General features: G+C 35.2%; 1 protein-coding gene across 1 annotated transcript; it reads right to left on the reverse strand.

The window, feature by feature from the left end:
- Window positions 1-13,877: 13,877 nt before the first annotated feature.
- On the reverse strand, window positions 13,878-14,417 carry LOC117906659. The gene has a single exon (XM_034819784.1). The coding sequence runs from the start codon at window positions 14,415-14,417 to the stop codon at window positions 13,878-13,880; it is 540 nt and encodes a 179-aa protein (XP_034675675.1).
- Between the last annotated feature and the right edge of the window lie 3,274 nt (window positions 14,418-17,691).

A 17,691-nucleotide genomic window follows, 5' to 3' on the forward strand; every position in this document is an offset into this window, starting at 1 on the left:
CTTTGATGTCAAAGGTCCACAATTGACATTGACTACATGCATATAGATAAAAAATGGTTTCGATCATTGTCTAATCATGGTTCATGGCTAGTTGACACGGTTTGTAAATGATGCATTTTATTTTTATTTATTATTATGTTCAGTTTACAACCAAATAATATAACTAATTTACTTTATTGTAATTGTTAGCACATTGATGTTGCCTTCTCCTCATATTTTTTCCCAAAAGTTTACCACAGTGGATACTATGTTTTGGGTATATGTAGTTTGAATTTTAGTTATCTTTTTTTAATTTTTTGTAATAATGAATCTTATGATCTTGGTTATTTATTTATATATGTTAACTTTATTCTATATAGCAAAATGCTCGAGCAAGATGGATTAAGCATGACAAGAAATGAAACCAATTCAAATTAGTAGAGAATGACATTCTTATTGATTATGCCAATGGTTCGCAACCTCTTTATTTTGTCAAATGGCTTGATGTTGACATTGTGTATGTATATGACTCATTGATGGGCATTAATAATAATGCAAGATTGCAAGTTGCCATTAAACCATTAGCTAAATTGTTGCCACATATATTGAATGTCATAGCATATTATGGGTTTCATGGTGACACAAAAGTTAACTATCAGAAATGGGAAATTGAACGACTGCAAGATATTCTTCAACAAGAACATGAGTAAGTGATCTTAAATTTACTTTCGTATCTTATACACTTAATCCTTAATAATAGCTCTAACATTGATTATTTGTGTACCATGTAGTGGTGATTGTGGCATGTTTGTTATCAAATATGTTGAATACTTAATGCACAACCATCCATTGAAGCCATTAACAAGTGCTCGAATGGACTGGTTAAAGGAAAATATGGCAACAAAGTTATTTTATATGAAATACCTGCCTATGTAATGAATTCATATTGATATTTCACATTTTGATAATGTAGTTGGATGATTTGTTATATGTAATTGGATGGCTTGATATATGTAGTTAGACATTTTGATAAATATAGTTGGATAACTTGATATATATATACTTGGATATTTTGATGAATGTAGTTTGATAGTCATGTATACAATTGACCTTTTAAACTAAACTTGATCGTTGTCAAGTTATTTTGTATACAAACTTGAAGGTAGTTAAGTCCACAGTTTTAATTGAACACTTGAACTTAACTACTATCAAGTTAAATGTGAACAAACTTGAAATATATTAAGTTGAAGTCTATTCCAGAATAACATATGTAATTTGGGCTTAACAGGTATTAAGTTGATCTTGTATAGACTCATAGGAAGTTGTGTCTACAGTTGCCATTTTAACTTGAACCTAACTATTGTCAATTTATTTTATTAACAAACTTGAAGGTAGTTAAGTCCACAGTTTTTAGACAAAACTTGAACTTAATTATTGTCAAGTTGTTTTATGTACAAACTTGAAGGTAGTTAAGTCTACAGTCTTCAGACAAAACCTGAACTTAACTATTGTCAAATTCCTTATCAATAAACGTGAGGATAGTTGAGTCCATAGTTTGAGAATAAACATGCAATTTTCATTCATACTTTATACATAACTCATCATAATATATATGTACAAAAGTAAAAAATATATCAATTTCTATGGGTATGCAAAAAAGGGGGATCATTATTACAATATTCATCTATGTGCTTATCCTATCACCTTATACAAAAAAGTAACTAACATTTCCATTCACACGGGTACAAAAAAAAACAAAAAAGCTCATTATTACAATTTTCATTCCATGTAAGTTCATAGAGTGCCAAAGCTATCATGATATCAAGGGATTGGTCATTTGCATGTTTTTCGATTATGCCCATATTAACCACATTGACTACAATGAGATGTGCGCTTACCCTCTCCACCAGAAGGAATTCTTACTTTCCTTGGTCTTCCTATTAGACGTCTTGTTTTAGGTTGTAACACAACTTTGTTACGAATGTGATCAGGTATTACCCAATCTATTTCATTTCCAGTTGGATAAATACACTCTGAACATGAAGATAACAATGCTTTAGTAGTAAAATACTAGTATCTCATGCAATCTCACAATCTCTTGTACATACAACTTAGCCAAAGAGTTCATGAAATCAGTAGTCTTCATGGCTAGAAAATGAGTTGACTTAGTAAGATGGTCCACAATCACCCAAACTCCATTTTTCTTGCTTCTAGTTCTAGGCAACCCTATCACAAAGTCCATAGTGATATGATCTCACTTCCACTCAGGTATAGGTAAAGGTTGCAACAACCTTACAAGCCTCTGGTGTTCAGCCTTCACTTGCTGACAAATTTGAAAGTTGGCTACAAATTGAGCAATATCTCTCTTCATCCCACTCCACCAGAACTGTCTCTTTAAGTCTTGATACATCTTGGCATTCCCAGGATGGATGGTATACTTTGCCCTATGAGCATCTGCTAGAAGTTCATTTCTCAACTCCACATCTCTTAGCACACACAATTTCCCTTTAAACCTCACACTCCCATCTACATGCATAAACCAATTTTCATCTACTTCACCTTCTACCAACTAGGCTTTAACCTTTTCTAAAAACTGATCATGAACTTGGGCCTCCACTGTTCTTTAGATAAACATTGGTCTAGCCGATATAATGTACAAGCATGGACCCTATCCTTCCCAACTAAGACATAGCTCAAAATCCTCAATAACTGCATGCATCTCAAACTCTCTCAACTCTAAGCTAGACAACTGGCCATAACTCTTCCTACTCAAGGCACCTGCTACAACATTCGCCTTTTCAGGATGGTAATGAAGAGCAAAATCATAATCTTCTAATGTCTCCAGCCATCTCCTTTTCCTAGAGTTCAAATCCTTGAGTGAAAATGTATTTCAAACTTTTATGATCAGAGTACACCTCAAACTTCTCTCCATACAAATAGTGTCTCCAAGTCTTAAGGACAAACACCACTGCTGCACGCTCTAATTCATGTGTTGGATAATTCCGCTCATACTGCTTTAATTGTCTTGAGGCATAAGCTTCCACTTTGCCTTGTTGCATTAACACACACCCTAGCCCCACTATAGAAGCATCACAATAAACCGTAAACAACTCTCCACTAATAGGAGTAGTTAACACTAGGGCTGTCACGCCCCAAGACCCACTCCAAGGGCGTGACGGTCATTTCACACCTCAAACCCGAAGGCTTAAAGTATAATCTGACCCAAACAATCATATTGTAACTGGATGTTACCAATTACCAAATACCTGTTCAGAGTAGCAGAACAAAATCTAAAATCCTTAAATTCAATTTCCAAATAACTTCCAAATATCAAATGATCCAAATGAACATAACTAACAGTTAAAACAAAATCCAACATAAAATCCTAAGTCAAATTCTAATGATGACTATTCCTCAGCCTAGCCATCACTCCTCACCCGAACTAAGAGTACCTGAAAAAAATTTCAACAATTGGGAATAAGCTCACAGCCCAATAAGGAATATTAATGCAATTCATGGATCAAATATTTTCATTTCAAATAGGAGATATCATTTTTTTTTTTCATCAAATATCAGAGTTTCAACAATACTAATATATTCAAAATTCAACCAACCATTTTCATATCAAATTCAAACACTTTCACATAAGATTCAATCAAATCCATTCAATTTTCATTACTCTGGTTATCAAATATCAAATGCCCAGTTAGGTGGGACTTTTCAAATGGGTGGCTAGCCTCAAATTGTTCTTGGTGGAAGGAACCAAACACTACTAGTACTAGTAACCTCTAACCAAACCCCTAGAGGCTGGGGTCCAAATCAATTACATTCCCACCAAGAAATGTAAAGGTCAACTATTATATCCCGTTGACAGGGCCGAATAGTCAACTATTATATCCCGTTGACAAGGGCCAAATAAACCAGAGTGATGTTTTGTTCAAGTATTTAAATTTACACAACATAATATCTCCATATTTTGTGTCATAAATAAAACAAAATATTCCAACATAATATTTAGTGCAAAACAATTTGATCCATGCATGGTAACAAAATATCATTTTCTTTTCCACAATTCAAAATAATATATAAAATAATTTAATTTTATAAATATTGCATTAACTTCCCTTACCTCAAAATATGCAAAGACCTTGAAGGAAAAATAACCCTGAAAAGTCTACTCCTCACCTAACACAATAAAAAGGCCACTATTACTATTTACCTCAAAATATAAATCTGATAATCCCAAAATTTCTAAATGTTAAGATTAATATTTTTTTTTATTAACAAAGTAATAATTTAATTACTCTATTCCTTATTTAATTATAATTAATAAATTCCCAATTTGTTTCTAATAACACATTTCTAATTTAATTAAATTACAATTTTATTTCATTATAAAATTCTATATATATATATATATATATATATATTGCTAAATCTCTCATTCTGTTTATTACAAAAAAAAAAAGAAAACCATTATTACTATTATCTTATTTATTAATCTAAAACTAAATATTATTATTATTATTATTATTTTTAATTAAACAATTCAAAAGCAAACTCTCGGGTACACCAAAAGAAAAGCAAAACAAGGTTTTTTTTTTTTTTTTTCTCCCATTGCCATCATCATGATAATGAATCATTATATATATATATATATATATATATATATATATATAAGCCTCCCTCCATCCGGGCACACGCCCATTTTTTTTTTTTTTTTTTTTGAATTAACCCTAACCTAAAATCGAAACTTTCCAAGGAATTATTATTATTTTTTTTTCATCTAGTAAAATTTAAGATCTCCTAAATTCCAACAATAAAATCAAAATCTTAAATTTTTATTATTTTTGATATTAAAACGAATTAAAAATAAAATAATCTAACCCTAATCTAGATTTGGGGTTTTCCAAAAATATATCTAATGTGTTTGAAATTAATCAATGAATCTAAAATAATAATCTAGGGGTTAGAAACTTACCTATAGAGGTTTGTTCTTCAAATCTTAAAATCTGACCTCAACTTCACGTTCTCTGGAAACTCTCTGCGAACAGGAATACGATTCAAAAAAGAACAGGAAGAAGAAAATTTTCTATTTATACCTAGGATATTATTCGTAAAATTACCTTTTCACCCCTCTTCCATTTTATTAAATTAATTAATTTAATATCATTATTAAAATTCCTAAATTACCCTTTAAAAGAAAACTTGGGCGTTACATCCTCCCCTCCTTAACAAAAGTTTAGTCCTCTAAACTTGACATACCTGAGTCTTGAAATAATTGAGGATGTTTTTCTCTCATCTCTTCTTCTAACTCCCAAGTAGCTTCACGAACACTATGGTTGCTTCATTAAACCTTTACCAATTTGACAACAGCATGACGTAGTACTTTATCCATTACATCTACAATCTGAACGGGCACTTCTTCATATGTCAAGTCCTCAGAAATTTGAATAGGCTCCAACTCCACAACATGAGAGGGATCATAATTATACTTCCTCAAGGTTGAAACATGGAAAACATTATGAATCTTAGATAAACTTGGGGGCAAGGCTACTTTATATGCCAAAGTGCCTACTCTTTCTAATATTTCAAACGGACCCACAAAACGAGGACTAAGTTTTCCTTTTCTCCCAAATCTCATCACAGACTTCATAGGTGAAACTTTCAAGAACACATGATCACCCACCTCAAACTCCAAATCTCGCCTACGATTATCAGCATAACTCTTATGTCTACTTTGAGCTGCTTTTAATCTTTCTTTAATCAAAGCAACTTTTTCAACAGTCAACTGCACAAGTTCAGGCCCCAAAAGTTTCCTTTCTCCAACATCATTCCAACAGATAGGAGATCGACATTTTCTACCATACAATGCCTCAAAAGGTGCCATCCCAATGCTAGCTTGAAAACTATTGTTATAGGCAAACTCTACTAAAGGTAAATGATCATCCCAATTACCTTGCAGGTCCAAAATACAAGCTCTCAACAAGTCTTCCAAAACTTGAATTACCCTTTCTGATTGACCATCAGTTTGAGGATGGAAAGCAGTACTAAAACTCAACTTAGTGCCCAAAGCTTTTTGTAGACTATGCCAGAATCTAGAAGTGAAACGAGGATCTCTGTCAGACACTATAGAAACTGGTACTCCATGCATTCTCACAATCTCCTTCACATAAAGAGAAGCTAAACGATCTAAAGAAAAGTTGACTTTCATAGGCAAAAAGTGAGCAGACTTTGTCAACCGATCAACAATCACCCAAATAGCATTATTACCCCCTTAGGTTCTTGGCAATCCTATCACAAAATCCATGGTAATATGCTCCCACTTCCACTCAGGAATAGCAAGTGGCTGCAAAGACCCTGCTGGTCGTGATGCTCAGCCTTCACCTGTTGACACACTAAACACTGAGCCACAAATTGTGCAATATCACGCTTCATACCTGACCACCAATAGTTTTGCCTCAAATCCTTGTACATCTTTGTCCCTCCTGGGTGGATTGCAAACTTGGAACAATGAGCTTCGTCTAAAAGCTCCCTCCTTAAGTCTTCATCATTTGGGACACAAAGTCTAGTCCCAAATCTCAAGATCTCATCATCTGACAAAACAAAATCAGGCTTACTGCCCCTCTTAACTTCCTCCATAACTTGCACTAATTGGGAATCATTCTTTTGTAGGGTCTTAATTCTCCCAACTAAGTCTGGTTGTACTCTGAAATTTGCTACAAGTGCTCCTAAGCCCATAACTCGAAAGTGGCTTGTAAACTCCTCAACTCTTCCAATAATTGCCTCTGACAACCTCTAATAGCTGCTAAGGAACCAACTGACTTCCTACTCAAGGCATCAGCTACAACATTCGCCTTCCCAGGATGATACTGAATAAGCAATCATAATCTTTAAGTAGTTCAATCCACCTCCTCTGTCTCATGTTCAATTCCTTTTGGGAAAATAGATACTTCAAACTCTTATGATCTGTGAATATCTCACAAGTTTCACCAAAAAGAAAATGTCTCCAAATCTTAAGTGCAAAAACCACAGCAGCTAACTCCAAATCATGAGTAGGGTAGTTCCTTTCATAAGGCTTCAACTGTCTAGAAGCATAAGCTACAACTCTCCCATGTTGCATAAGAACACAACCCAAACCCTGATGAGAGGCATCACTATACACCACAAATCCTCCTGAACCTGAAGGGATAGTCAAAATAGGAGCTGACACTAATCTATTCTTCAACTCTTGGAAGCTACATTCACAATCATCAGACCACTCAAACTTAACTCCCTTCTGTGTCAACTTAGTTAAAGGTAGGGCAATCTTAGAGAACCCTTCTATAAACCGCCTATAGTAACCAGCAAGTCCCAAGAAACTTCGAATCTCAGTCACAGTACTAGGTCTTCTCCAATTAGCTACAGCATCAACCTTTCCAGGGTCAACTGAGATGCATCATTGCTTACCACATGCCCAAGGAAAGAAATTCGATCTAACCAAAACTCACACTTCTTCAGTTTAGCATACAACTGCTTATCTCTGAGGGTCTGTAATACAATACTCAAATGGCCCTCATGCTCCTCTCTACTTCTTGAGTATACCAAGATGTCATCTATAAAAACCACCACAAACTGATCTAGATAGGGCTTGAATACCCTATTCATTAAGTCCATAAAAGCAGCAGGTGCATTAGTCAAACCAAAAGGCATAACTAAAAACTCATAATGCCCGTATCTAGTTCGAAAAGCAGTCTTGGGTACATCTTCACTTCTAACCCTTAACTGATGATAACCAGACCGAAGATCAATCTTAGAGAACACACAAGCACCTTGTAGCTGATCAAACAAATCATCAATCCGAGGAAGGGGATACTTGTTCCTCACTGTCACCTTATTCAACTCCCTATAGTCAATGCAAAGTCTCATTGAGCCATCTTTCTTTTTCACAAATAGAACAGGAGCTCCCAAGGTGAAACACTGGGCCTGATAAAACCCTTGTCTAATAACTCCTGAAGCTGAACTTTCAACTCCTTAAGCTCCACAGGTGCCATCCTGTATGGGGCCTTAGACATAGGACTTGTTCCTGGTACCAGATCGATGGTGAACTCCACCTCTCTCTCTGGTGGCAAGCCAGACAAATCCTCTGGAAAGACATCAGGATACTCCCTTACTATGGGTATGTCTTCCAACTTCAAATCACTTTCATTACTCATCACACTAGCCAAAAATCCTTGGCAACCCTTCTTGAGCAAGCTACTAGCTCGCAAGCTGAGATCATACGCAGTGGTCTGTCCACATGCTTCCCTTCAAAGCTAAACTTAGGCTGACCAGGAATACTAAACGTCACCCTTTTCTCAAAACAGTCAACAGAGGCATGGTAGGAAGCTAACCAATCCATCCCCAAAATCACATCAAAATCCTGAAGGTCAAGGAGTACTAAGTCAACTGCATTTCCCTATAACCAATCATCACAATACAATTTCTAAGCATTCTACTGGCCACAACAGAATCTCCCACAGGAGTAGCAACAATCAAATCAAAGTCCATGCTAGCAACAGGCAAACCCAACAAACCAGCAAAAGATACTGAAACAAAAGAGTGTGTTGATCCAGGATCAATCAAGACTCTAGCAAATAAGGTGTGGATTCGGAGAGTACCTGTCACCACATCAGAAGTGGCCTGAGCATCTCGATGAGTCATTGCAAACACCCGCCCTTGGGCTTTGGGTTTCTGTTTATCCTCCTTATTTTCCTCTTTAGGCTTCCCAATGATGAACTTCCTATTCTCTGGACAATCTCTGATCAAATGTCCTTGCTTCCCACAACCAAAGCAAGCTCCAGTCTCTCTATAGCATGGCCTACCCCCATGCTTCTTGCCACAAGTAGGACAAATCCCATCCAAATTCTGCGTTGTCTTCCCTTTATTCTGATTTCTTCCTGATGTAGCCCTTCGCTGTGCTTGATTACCATGAGCACCATCACTTCTATTTCGCTTCCATTGCTGTTCCCTATACTGATGAAGCTCCTCATTATCTTTCTCTGCTATAAGGGCTCTATCAACAACCTCTGAATAGACACCAAGCTTCAGAATAGATATCTTGTTCTTCAAATAAGGCTTCAATCCATCCTGAAACTTTAATGCCTTTTCCTCCTCTATAGCAATCAACTGTGGGGAAAAACGTGATAACTCTGTAAATTTGGCCTCATACTGAGCCACAGTCATATCCCCCTGTTCCAAACGAATAAACTCCCCCACCTTCTGCCGCCTAACACTGTCAGGGAAATACTTCTTGTAGAAAGCCTCCTGAAATTGTCTCCATGTTATGGGTCCCTGATCCTCCAAAAGTCTCCTAGTCATACGCCACCAATGATCTGCCTCCTTATCTAACATAAAAGCTGCATAAGAGGCTTTTTGCTCCTCAGAGCAATCTATTACACCAAAGAATTTCTCCATCTTAAGGATCCAAGCCTCTGCCTCTATGGGATTTGTAGCACCAGAAAAGTAAGGAGGACCCAATTTCTTGAAGTCATCAAAAGAGCTACCCTTAGAAGATGAAGACTGTCCCTGAACATTAGTCCCAGCAGCTCGAGCTTGGCGTTCAACTAAACCAGCTAGTGTCCCAAGATACCTATAGATCCCTTCTGCACTCACAGGAGGCAAACCCTCAACTGGAGGTACATCATCATTAGCCTGACTGTTTTGTGAAGAAGTTGCTCTTCTTGGTGGCATGATGTCCTAAAATAATAAGACATAACTAAATTAGTCACTAAAGAACCAATTAGAAAATTTCCAATAAAGAAAGAATTGGAATTTATACTAAATGAAACTAAAACTTAAACAAATGCGTCACTCATCTATCCCCAATCTAAACCAGTTCAAATTCCCATCAAGATCAAAACCTAGTGCTCTGATACCACTCTGTCACGCCCCAAGACCCACTCCAAGGGCGTGACGGTCATTTCACACCTCAAACCCGAAGGCTTAAAGTATAATCTGACCCAAACAATCATATTGTAACTGGATGTTACCAATTACCAAATACCTGTTCAGAGTAGCAGAACAAAATCTAAAATCCTTAAATTCAATTTCCAAATAACTTCCAAATATCAAATGATCCAAATGAACATAACTAACAGTTAAAACAAAATCCAACATAAAATCCTAAGTCAAATTCTAATGATGACTATTCCTCAGCCTAGCCATCACTCCTCACCCGAACTAAGAGTACCTGAAAAAAATTTCAACAATTGGGAATAAGCTCACAGCCCAATAAGGAATATTAATGCAATTCATGGATCAAATATTTTCATTTCAAATAGGAGATATCATTTTTTTTTTTCATCAAATATCAGAGTTTCAACAATACTAATATATTCAAAATTCAACCAACCATTTTCATATCAAATTCAAACACTTTCACATAAGATTCAATCAAATCCATTCAATTTTCATTACTCTGGTTATCAAATATCAAATGCCCAGTTAGGTGGGACTTTTCAAATGGGTGGCTAGCCTCAAATTGTTCTGGTGGAAGGAACCAAACACTACTAGTACTAGTAACCTCTAACCAAACCCCTAGAGGCTGGGGTCCAAATCAATTACATTCCCACCAAGAAATGTAAAGGTCAACTATTATATCCCGTTGACAGGGCCGAATAGTCAACTATTATATCCCGTTGACAAGGGCCAAATAAACCAGAGTGATGTTTTGTTCAAGTATTAAATTTACACAACATAATATCTCCATATTTTGTGTCATAAATAAAACAAAATATTCCAACATAATATTTAGTGCAAAACAATTTGATCCATGCATGGTAACAAAATATCATTTTCTTTTCCACAATTCAAAATAACATATAAAATAATTTAATTTTATAAATATTGCATTAACTTCCCTTACCTCAAAATATGCAAAGACCTTGAAGGAAAAATAACCCTGAAAAGTCTACTCCTCACCTAACACAATAAAAAGCCACTATTACTATTTACCTCAAAATATAAATCTGATAATCCAAAATTTCTAAATGTTAAGATTAATATTTTTTTATTAACAAAGTAATAATTTAATTACTCTATTCCTTATTTAATTATAATTAATAAATTCCCAATTTGTTTCTAATAACACATTTCTAATTTAATTAAATTACAATTTTATTTCATTATAAAATTCTATATATATATATATATATATATATATATTGCTAAATCTCTCATTCTGTTTATTACAAAAAAAAAAGAAAACCATTATTACTATTATCTTATTTATTAATCTAAAACTAAATATTATTATTATTATTATTATTTTTAATTAAACAATTCAAAAGCAAACTCTCGGGTACACCAAAAGAAAACAAAACAAGGTTTTTTTTTTTTTTTTTCTCCCATTGCCATCATCATGATAATGAATCATTATATATATATATATATATATATATATATATATATATATATATATATATATATATATATATATATTATATATAAGCCTCCCTCCATCCGGGCACACGCCCATTTTTTTTTTTTTGAATTAACCCTAACCTAAAATCGAAACTTTCCAAGGAATTATTATTATTTTTTTTCATCTATAAAATTTAAGATCTCCTAAATTCCAACAATAAAATCAAAATCTTAAATTTTTATTATTTTGATATTAAAACGAATTAAAAATAAAATAATCTAACCCTAATCTAGATTTGGGGTTTTCCAAAAAATATATCTAATGTGTTTGAAATTAATCAATGAATCTAAAATAATAATCTAGGGGTTAGAAACTTACCTATAGAGGTTTGTTCTTCAAACTTAAAATCTGACCTCAACTTCACGTTCTCTGGAAACTCTCTGCGAACAGGAATACGATTCAAAAAAGAACAGGAAGAAGAAAATTTTCTATTTATACCTAGGATATTATTCGTAAAATTACCTTTTCACCCCTCTTCCATTTTATTAAATTAATTAATTAATTAATTTAATATCATTATTAAAAATTCCTAAATTACCCTTTAAAAGAAAACTTGGGCGTTACAAGGGCAGTGGTCAATTTCCTCTTCAACTCCTAGAAAGCATTCCACACTCTTCCTTCCACTCAAACTTCACTCATTTTCTAGTCAACTGAGTCATTGGTGCTGCAATCCTAGAGAAGTCTTCCACAAACCTCCTATAATATCCAGCCAACCCCAAGAAACTTCTAACCTCAAATACATTATGCCTTTGCTACTCCTGCACAGCTTCCACCTTGGAATGGTCCACTGCTACTCCTATCTCATAAACCACATAGCTTAAGAAATTCACTTCAGTAAGCCAAAACTCACTTTTGTCCAACTTCCCATACAATGATGCCTTCTTAAAGTTCTAAGGGTGGTCACCAAATGCTGTTTATGCTCTTCCAAACTCCTTGAGTAAATCAAGATGTCATCCATAAAGACAATCACAAACTGATCCAAGTAAGCATGAAATATTTTGTTCATCAAATCTATGAAAGCAGTGGGAGCATTAGTTAACCCAAAAGGCATGACTAAGAATTCATAATGCTCATATCTCGTTCTAGAAGCAATTTTAAGAACATTTTCTTCCCTAACCCTCAATTAATGATACGCAATTCTCAAGTCAATCTTACTAAAATACGTCGCACCCTTTAATTGATCAAACAAGTCATCTATCCTTGAAAGATGATACTTATTCTTCACAGTAACTCTATTCAACTTCCTATAGTCAATACACAACCTGAAGGTGCCATCCTTCTTCTTCACAAACAACACTGGGGCTCCCCATGACGATGTACTTGGACGAATAAAACCCTTACTCAGCAATTCCTCCAATCGAGTTTTCAATTCCTTCAACTCAAGAGGGGTCATCCTATAGGGGGATACTGAAATAGAATTAGTTCCTGGGTATACTTCATTAGAGAAATCAAACTCTCTATATGGTGGTAAACCTGGTAACTCATCTGGGAATACCTCCTGAAACTTTCTAACCATGAGAATTTTTGTAATGTCCTTCTGAGCTTTCTCCTTACTATGAAGGCAAGCTAGGAAATTTATTGATCCCTTCGTCAACATGTATTGATAGCACGAATTGGACTGTGAAAAAGGAAAACTAACACACTTCCCTCCAACAAAGCAAACCTCAAATCCATCTGGCAGACAAAATATTATCCTACGGCGATGACAATCAATAAGCGCTCTATACACTGTCAACCAATCCACTCCCAAGATAACATCATACTCAGTCATATCCAAAATCCTCAAATCCACATTAAGTGCTCTATCTACCAAGGTAATAACGCATCCCTTGCATATTCTATCAATTCTAGAATTCGATAAGTAACAGATTTTCTACTCTTTTCGTTTTTAACCCTAGTGCATTAGCACAAGATGCAGAAATGAAAGAATGAGTTGCACCAGTATCAAACAAAACACGCATCTAAGTATTATATACCAAAATCATACCTTCCACCAAAAGGGCGTCCTCCTCCGGCTCTGTTGGGGTCAAGGCAAAAACTCTTCCTATTGCTTGCTTCCCTCTGCCTCTAGCATTCGACCCTTGAGAAGAATGGGTTTGACTACTCATGGTAGTTGTCTTGGCTCCCTGCGCTGTTGGGGGTAAATGTGACATTTGATAGTAAGACAACTGAAACTAAAGGGGCTGGAAAGGCATCACCGGCTGCTGCTAGGAACCTCCTTGAGACTGAGGTCAAGTATGCTGTGCGCCTCGTAATGGGCAAACCCTCCATAAGTGGTCTCCCGTTCCATACCATAACATACTCTAGTAGTAGCCGCCCTCTGAGCACTCTTCTCACCTCTTGCATAGAATGAAGAATGCCCCTCAAACTGCTGACTCCTCTGCCTCTACTACGGGCCCTAGGATCTCATTTGGGAACTTTCCCCCATTCTTTGTTTCGCTTTTTTATCCCTCTTTTACTCCCAAATTTGGTTGGTTTCCTTAATGTCCCGCTCCACCAACAAAGCCCTCTTGACCAATTGAGAATAGTCCTTTATTGCTAGTGGGACTAATCTATTCTTAATAGCAGACCTCAACCCCTGTTGGAACCTCCTAGCCTTTTCTCCTTCCTCACTGATCATCCCCAAGGTGAATCTGGACAACTCTGAAAAGTGTGACTCATACTCCAATACCAACATGATTCCTTGGATGAGGTGCTCAAACTCCATTCTCTTGGCATGCTTAGCCACCTCTCCAAAATACTTGCCTAGGAAGATTCTCTCAAATTCCTCCCAAGTCATAACCTCGGTATCACACACTATTTTCATTGATTCCCACCAGAAATTAGCTTTGTCAACAAGCATGTATGCCGCTAGACTTACCCTATTTTCCTCAGGTATGTCCAGTCCCACCAGAATTCTTTTCATCCTCCTTAACCAATGCTCAGTTGCTTCCGTATTGGGCTCTCCATTAAAAGATAGAGGTTGCATCACCATGAATCTCTTCATCGCCTCCATCTGACCCCTCAGAGTGGCTTCTCCTGTTGGAGAGATCAGAATCCTCTTAGCCCTAAGTACCTCCTGATATCTTGGAACCCTGACTTCTCATCAACTAGGCAGTGTATCTCAACTCCCTTCTTACTTCTTGGAGTTCTTTTCTTACTGACTCCAACTTCTCATCTCTCTCAGATCTTCCTCTTCTGATCCTTCCCGCCATTTCAAATTGAACAAGCTCTAATTCAACCACACTTCCAAGATGAGCAAAACAAATTCACATGTAACTAACTAGCAACTTCAACAACTATCAAAACTTTCACTTTCACACAATCTCAAACAAGGTTTTTTAAGCATCAAGAATCAACAATTAAGTAATTCAATTAATAATCAGCTCATTAGCTAACACATACAAAAAATCATAACATAACAAAACATAACAATACACACAAACAGCTACAAACACCAACCTCAAGGAATTATTGCAACCTTGGCTTTGATATCACGCTATCACGCTATCACGACCTAAATTCCGAGCGACCCAAAATTTGGCCCATGACCCCAGGTCAAAGGTTTGACCCTTAGGGTTTCTCCTAATCCACGCTGGTAGTAAACCAAAACGCACTAAATTTTTTTTTTCTACACATACATCACACTAGAGTTATCCCCAACCAACAATATCCCAAACACTACTCAAAAGTAATAAGGTATAATAATTATCATTATAGTCCAAAAATAAAAGTTCACAGTTAAACAACTTAATCAAAATAAGGTCTCATTACAAGTCAATAGTCCATTGTTTTCTAAAACAAGTCCCAAAAACCACAAACACAATAAATACAACACGCTCCTCTAAGCTGCTCCAGGGGCATCCTGAAGTCTCCTCTACCCCACCTGTGGATCCTCAAGAGTGATATTTGCAACTAAAAAGATGTAAAAAGGAAGGGGTGAGCATTCAACATTGCTTAGTAGGGTGCCTAACACCCGAGGGGTTAATGGGGATTACTAAGTTTCAAATAACATAAAAGAAGCATCTCAACAGTATTGATCAAGCCACATAATTTAATCTCTAATATTATACACAATTCCACAATATACAATAATTAAATGAAATGCATATGAACGTGTGACACACAGTCATACAATGCACTGTCGTTCTCAAGCTTTCATCGAAGGATATGCGTTCGCATCCAAATACATTCCTCATTCGGAGTCTTCCCGGGGTAAACTTTTGGGTATTTCATCCTAAGGATCTCTCTCTCCCTTCTTAATTCGCCTCACATGGGCCTTTACTTTTTCATCACTACTTTTTTTTTTCCATTTCATACACTTTTCACAATTTTTGTCATTTCTTCACACAACTATGATGCAAATGAATGTCATGAAGTTAGTTACTCTCATTCATATGTATCACCAATATCATTGGAATTACAATCATGTCACAATTCCAAAATTTCACAACATTTCCAACAATTTCAATAGTTCCAACAATCCCAATAATCCAATATAATTAATTTTCTACAATAAAATTTTCGAAAATATTCCAACAAATTCTCAAAAATTCACATATCAATAAATTTGAAATTTTACCATAATTTCGGAAATTTCCAACAATTCTAACAATTTCCAATATTCGAATATAATTAATTTTTCACAATAAAATTACTGAAAATATTCCAATAAATTCTAAAAAATTCACATATTAATAAATTTGGAATTATAATTTCGGAATTTTTCAACAATTTCAATAAATTTTAACAACCCAAAATAATTATTTATCAACCAAAAAGAAATTCTTGAAATTACAAAAATTCCAAATCATCCAAAAAAATTCCTACAGAACCAATATTACCTACTTAACTCATGATGACAAGATTTACAATTTTTTTTTTAAAGGAAAAACGCATTTAATTAAAGTTTTAGGGTTATGTTCCCCTACCAGAGATCTAAGAATCCAACCGTTAAAATCACTATCGGCCATGGTAGAATCATTCATCTCATCGAGGAGAACACTTCCTCAAAATTTGAGGCAAAACAGACGTCGTTCGGCCATCCAAATAGCCGGCCAAAGTTCCGACAGGATGACTTCTCTCACAGTCGTCGCGAGCAACTCCTCCCCTTCTGCCACTTTTTTTTTTTTTTTTTTTAATTCCTTTCTTTTTTTTCTTTTAAAAACCAATTCTCTTTGTTTTTAACAATCCACAGCCCACGACCCAAAATCCAACCTTTTTTTTCTTTTCTTTTATTTATTTTGTTTTGTTTATTTTCATTTCTCATTTCAATTCACTTCATTTTTTTTAACAACACACAAATTAATTTATTAAACACCAACCCAAAAATTTAATTTTCTCAATTTTATTATTAAGCAATTTAATTTATTTTTTTACTTAATTAATTCTAATTAATTTTAATTAATTCAGTTTTCATTTTCGTTTTCGTTTTTCTTTTCCAGAAAATTTTCAATCTCTAAAATCCTAAGAAATTTTCTACTATAAGGCTAACATGGCACAAAATTTTCAATTCGCCTAATTGACCAACAAAATAATTTGAATTTCACCAATCCAAAATTAACATGTGTTCTCCAAACACTTTTATTTTTTATTTTTCAACCACCACTCAAAATAAGACTTTTCAAACTAGAATTTCCAACGTGGCAAAAAAAAAACTTGGTCATTATAAGGAAGGTTGAGGGAAGAGAGAGATCATACCAAAAAGAATAACGATGCCCATTCGAGAAGCTTCAGAAGGTGAGAAATGAGAGTTCTCCATGGATATAGAGAGATTTCTATATTTCTTCTCCCTGTTGAGAACTTGCTGGTGCATCTTTGGAATCCTTCATTGCCATGATAGCCCATCATTGTTAAAAGCTTGCCTGCGCGTCTTTGTCATTGCCGGAATAGCTCGCCACTGTTGAGAGCTTGTTGATTGTCAATCATACACCTCAATTAGCAAACTTGGATTGGACTAGCCAAGTACCATTGGTAATTTTGGGACTTCTCCAGAGTTTTCATCACCATCATCCTCATATCAATTTCATGCGCGTCAGTTTTTCTCCGTCTCCATAATCAACATATAGGTTAGTTATCCTTAATTTCTTTTAGTTTGAAATCAATATGTGAATGTCTTATAGCATGCAATCAGATTTGCCGTAAAGTTCTTTAAAGATTCAAGTTCCAAATGAAAGAATTAAAAATCAGTGCAGTTGATCATGCATATGTTCAACTAGTTTTGGAGAATCGTTATTAATGGCCTTTGATTTGGAATTTTTCTTCAATGAGATATATATGGATTAAATTGA

This window comes from Vitis riparia, chromosome 2 (genome assembly GCF_004353265.1).
Source record: "Vitis riparia cultivar Riparia Gloire de Montpellier isolate 1030 chromosome 2, EGFV_Vit.rip_1.0, whole genome shotgun sequence".
NCBI classification, from domain to species: domain Eukaryota; kingdom Viridiplantae; phylum Streptophyta; class Magnoliopsida; order Vitales; family Vitaceae; genus Vitis; species Vitis riparia.

Bases quoted from the DNA above. Each gene is read 5' to 3' on its own strand.
- LOC117906659 (XM_034819784.1), bottom strand. From the start codon at position 14,417: ATGGAGGCGATGAAGAGATTCATGGTGATGCAACCTCTATCTTTTAAT.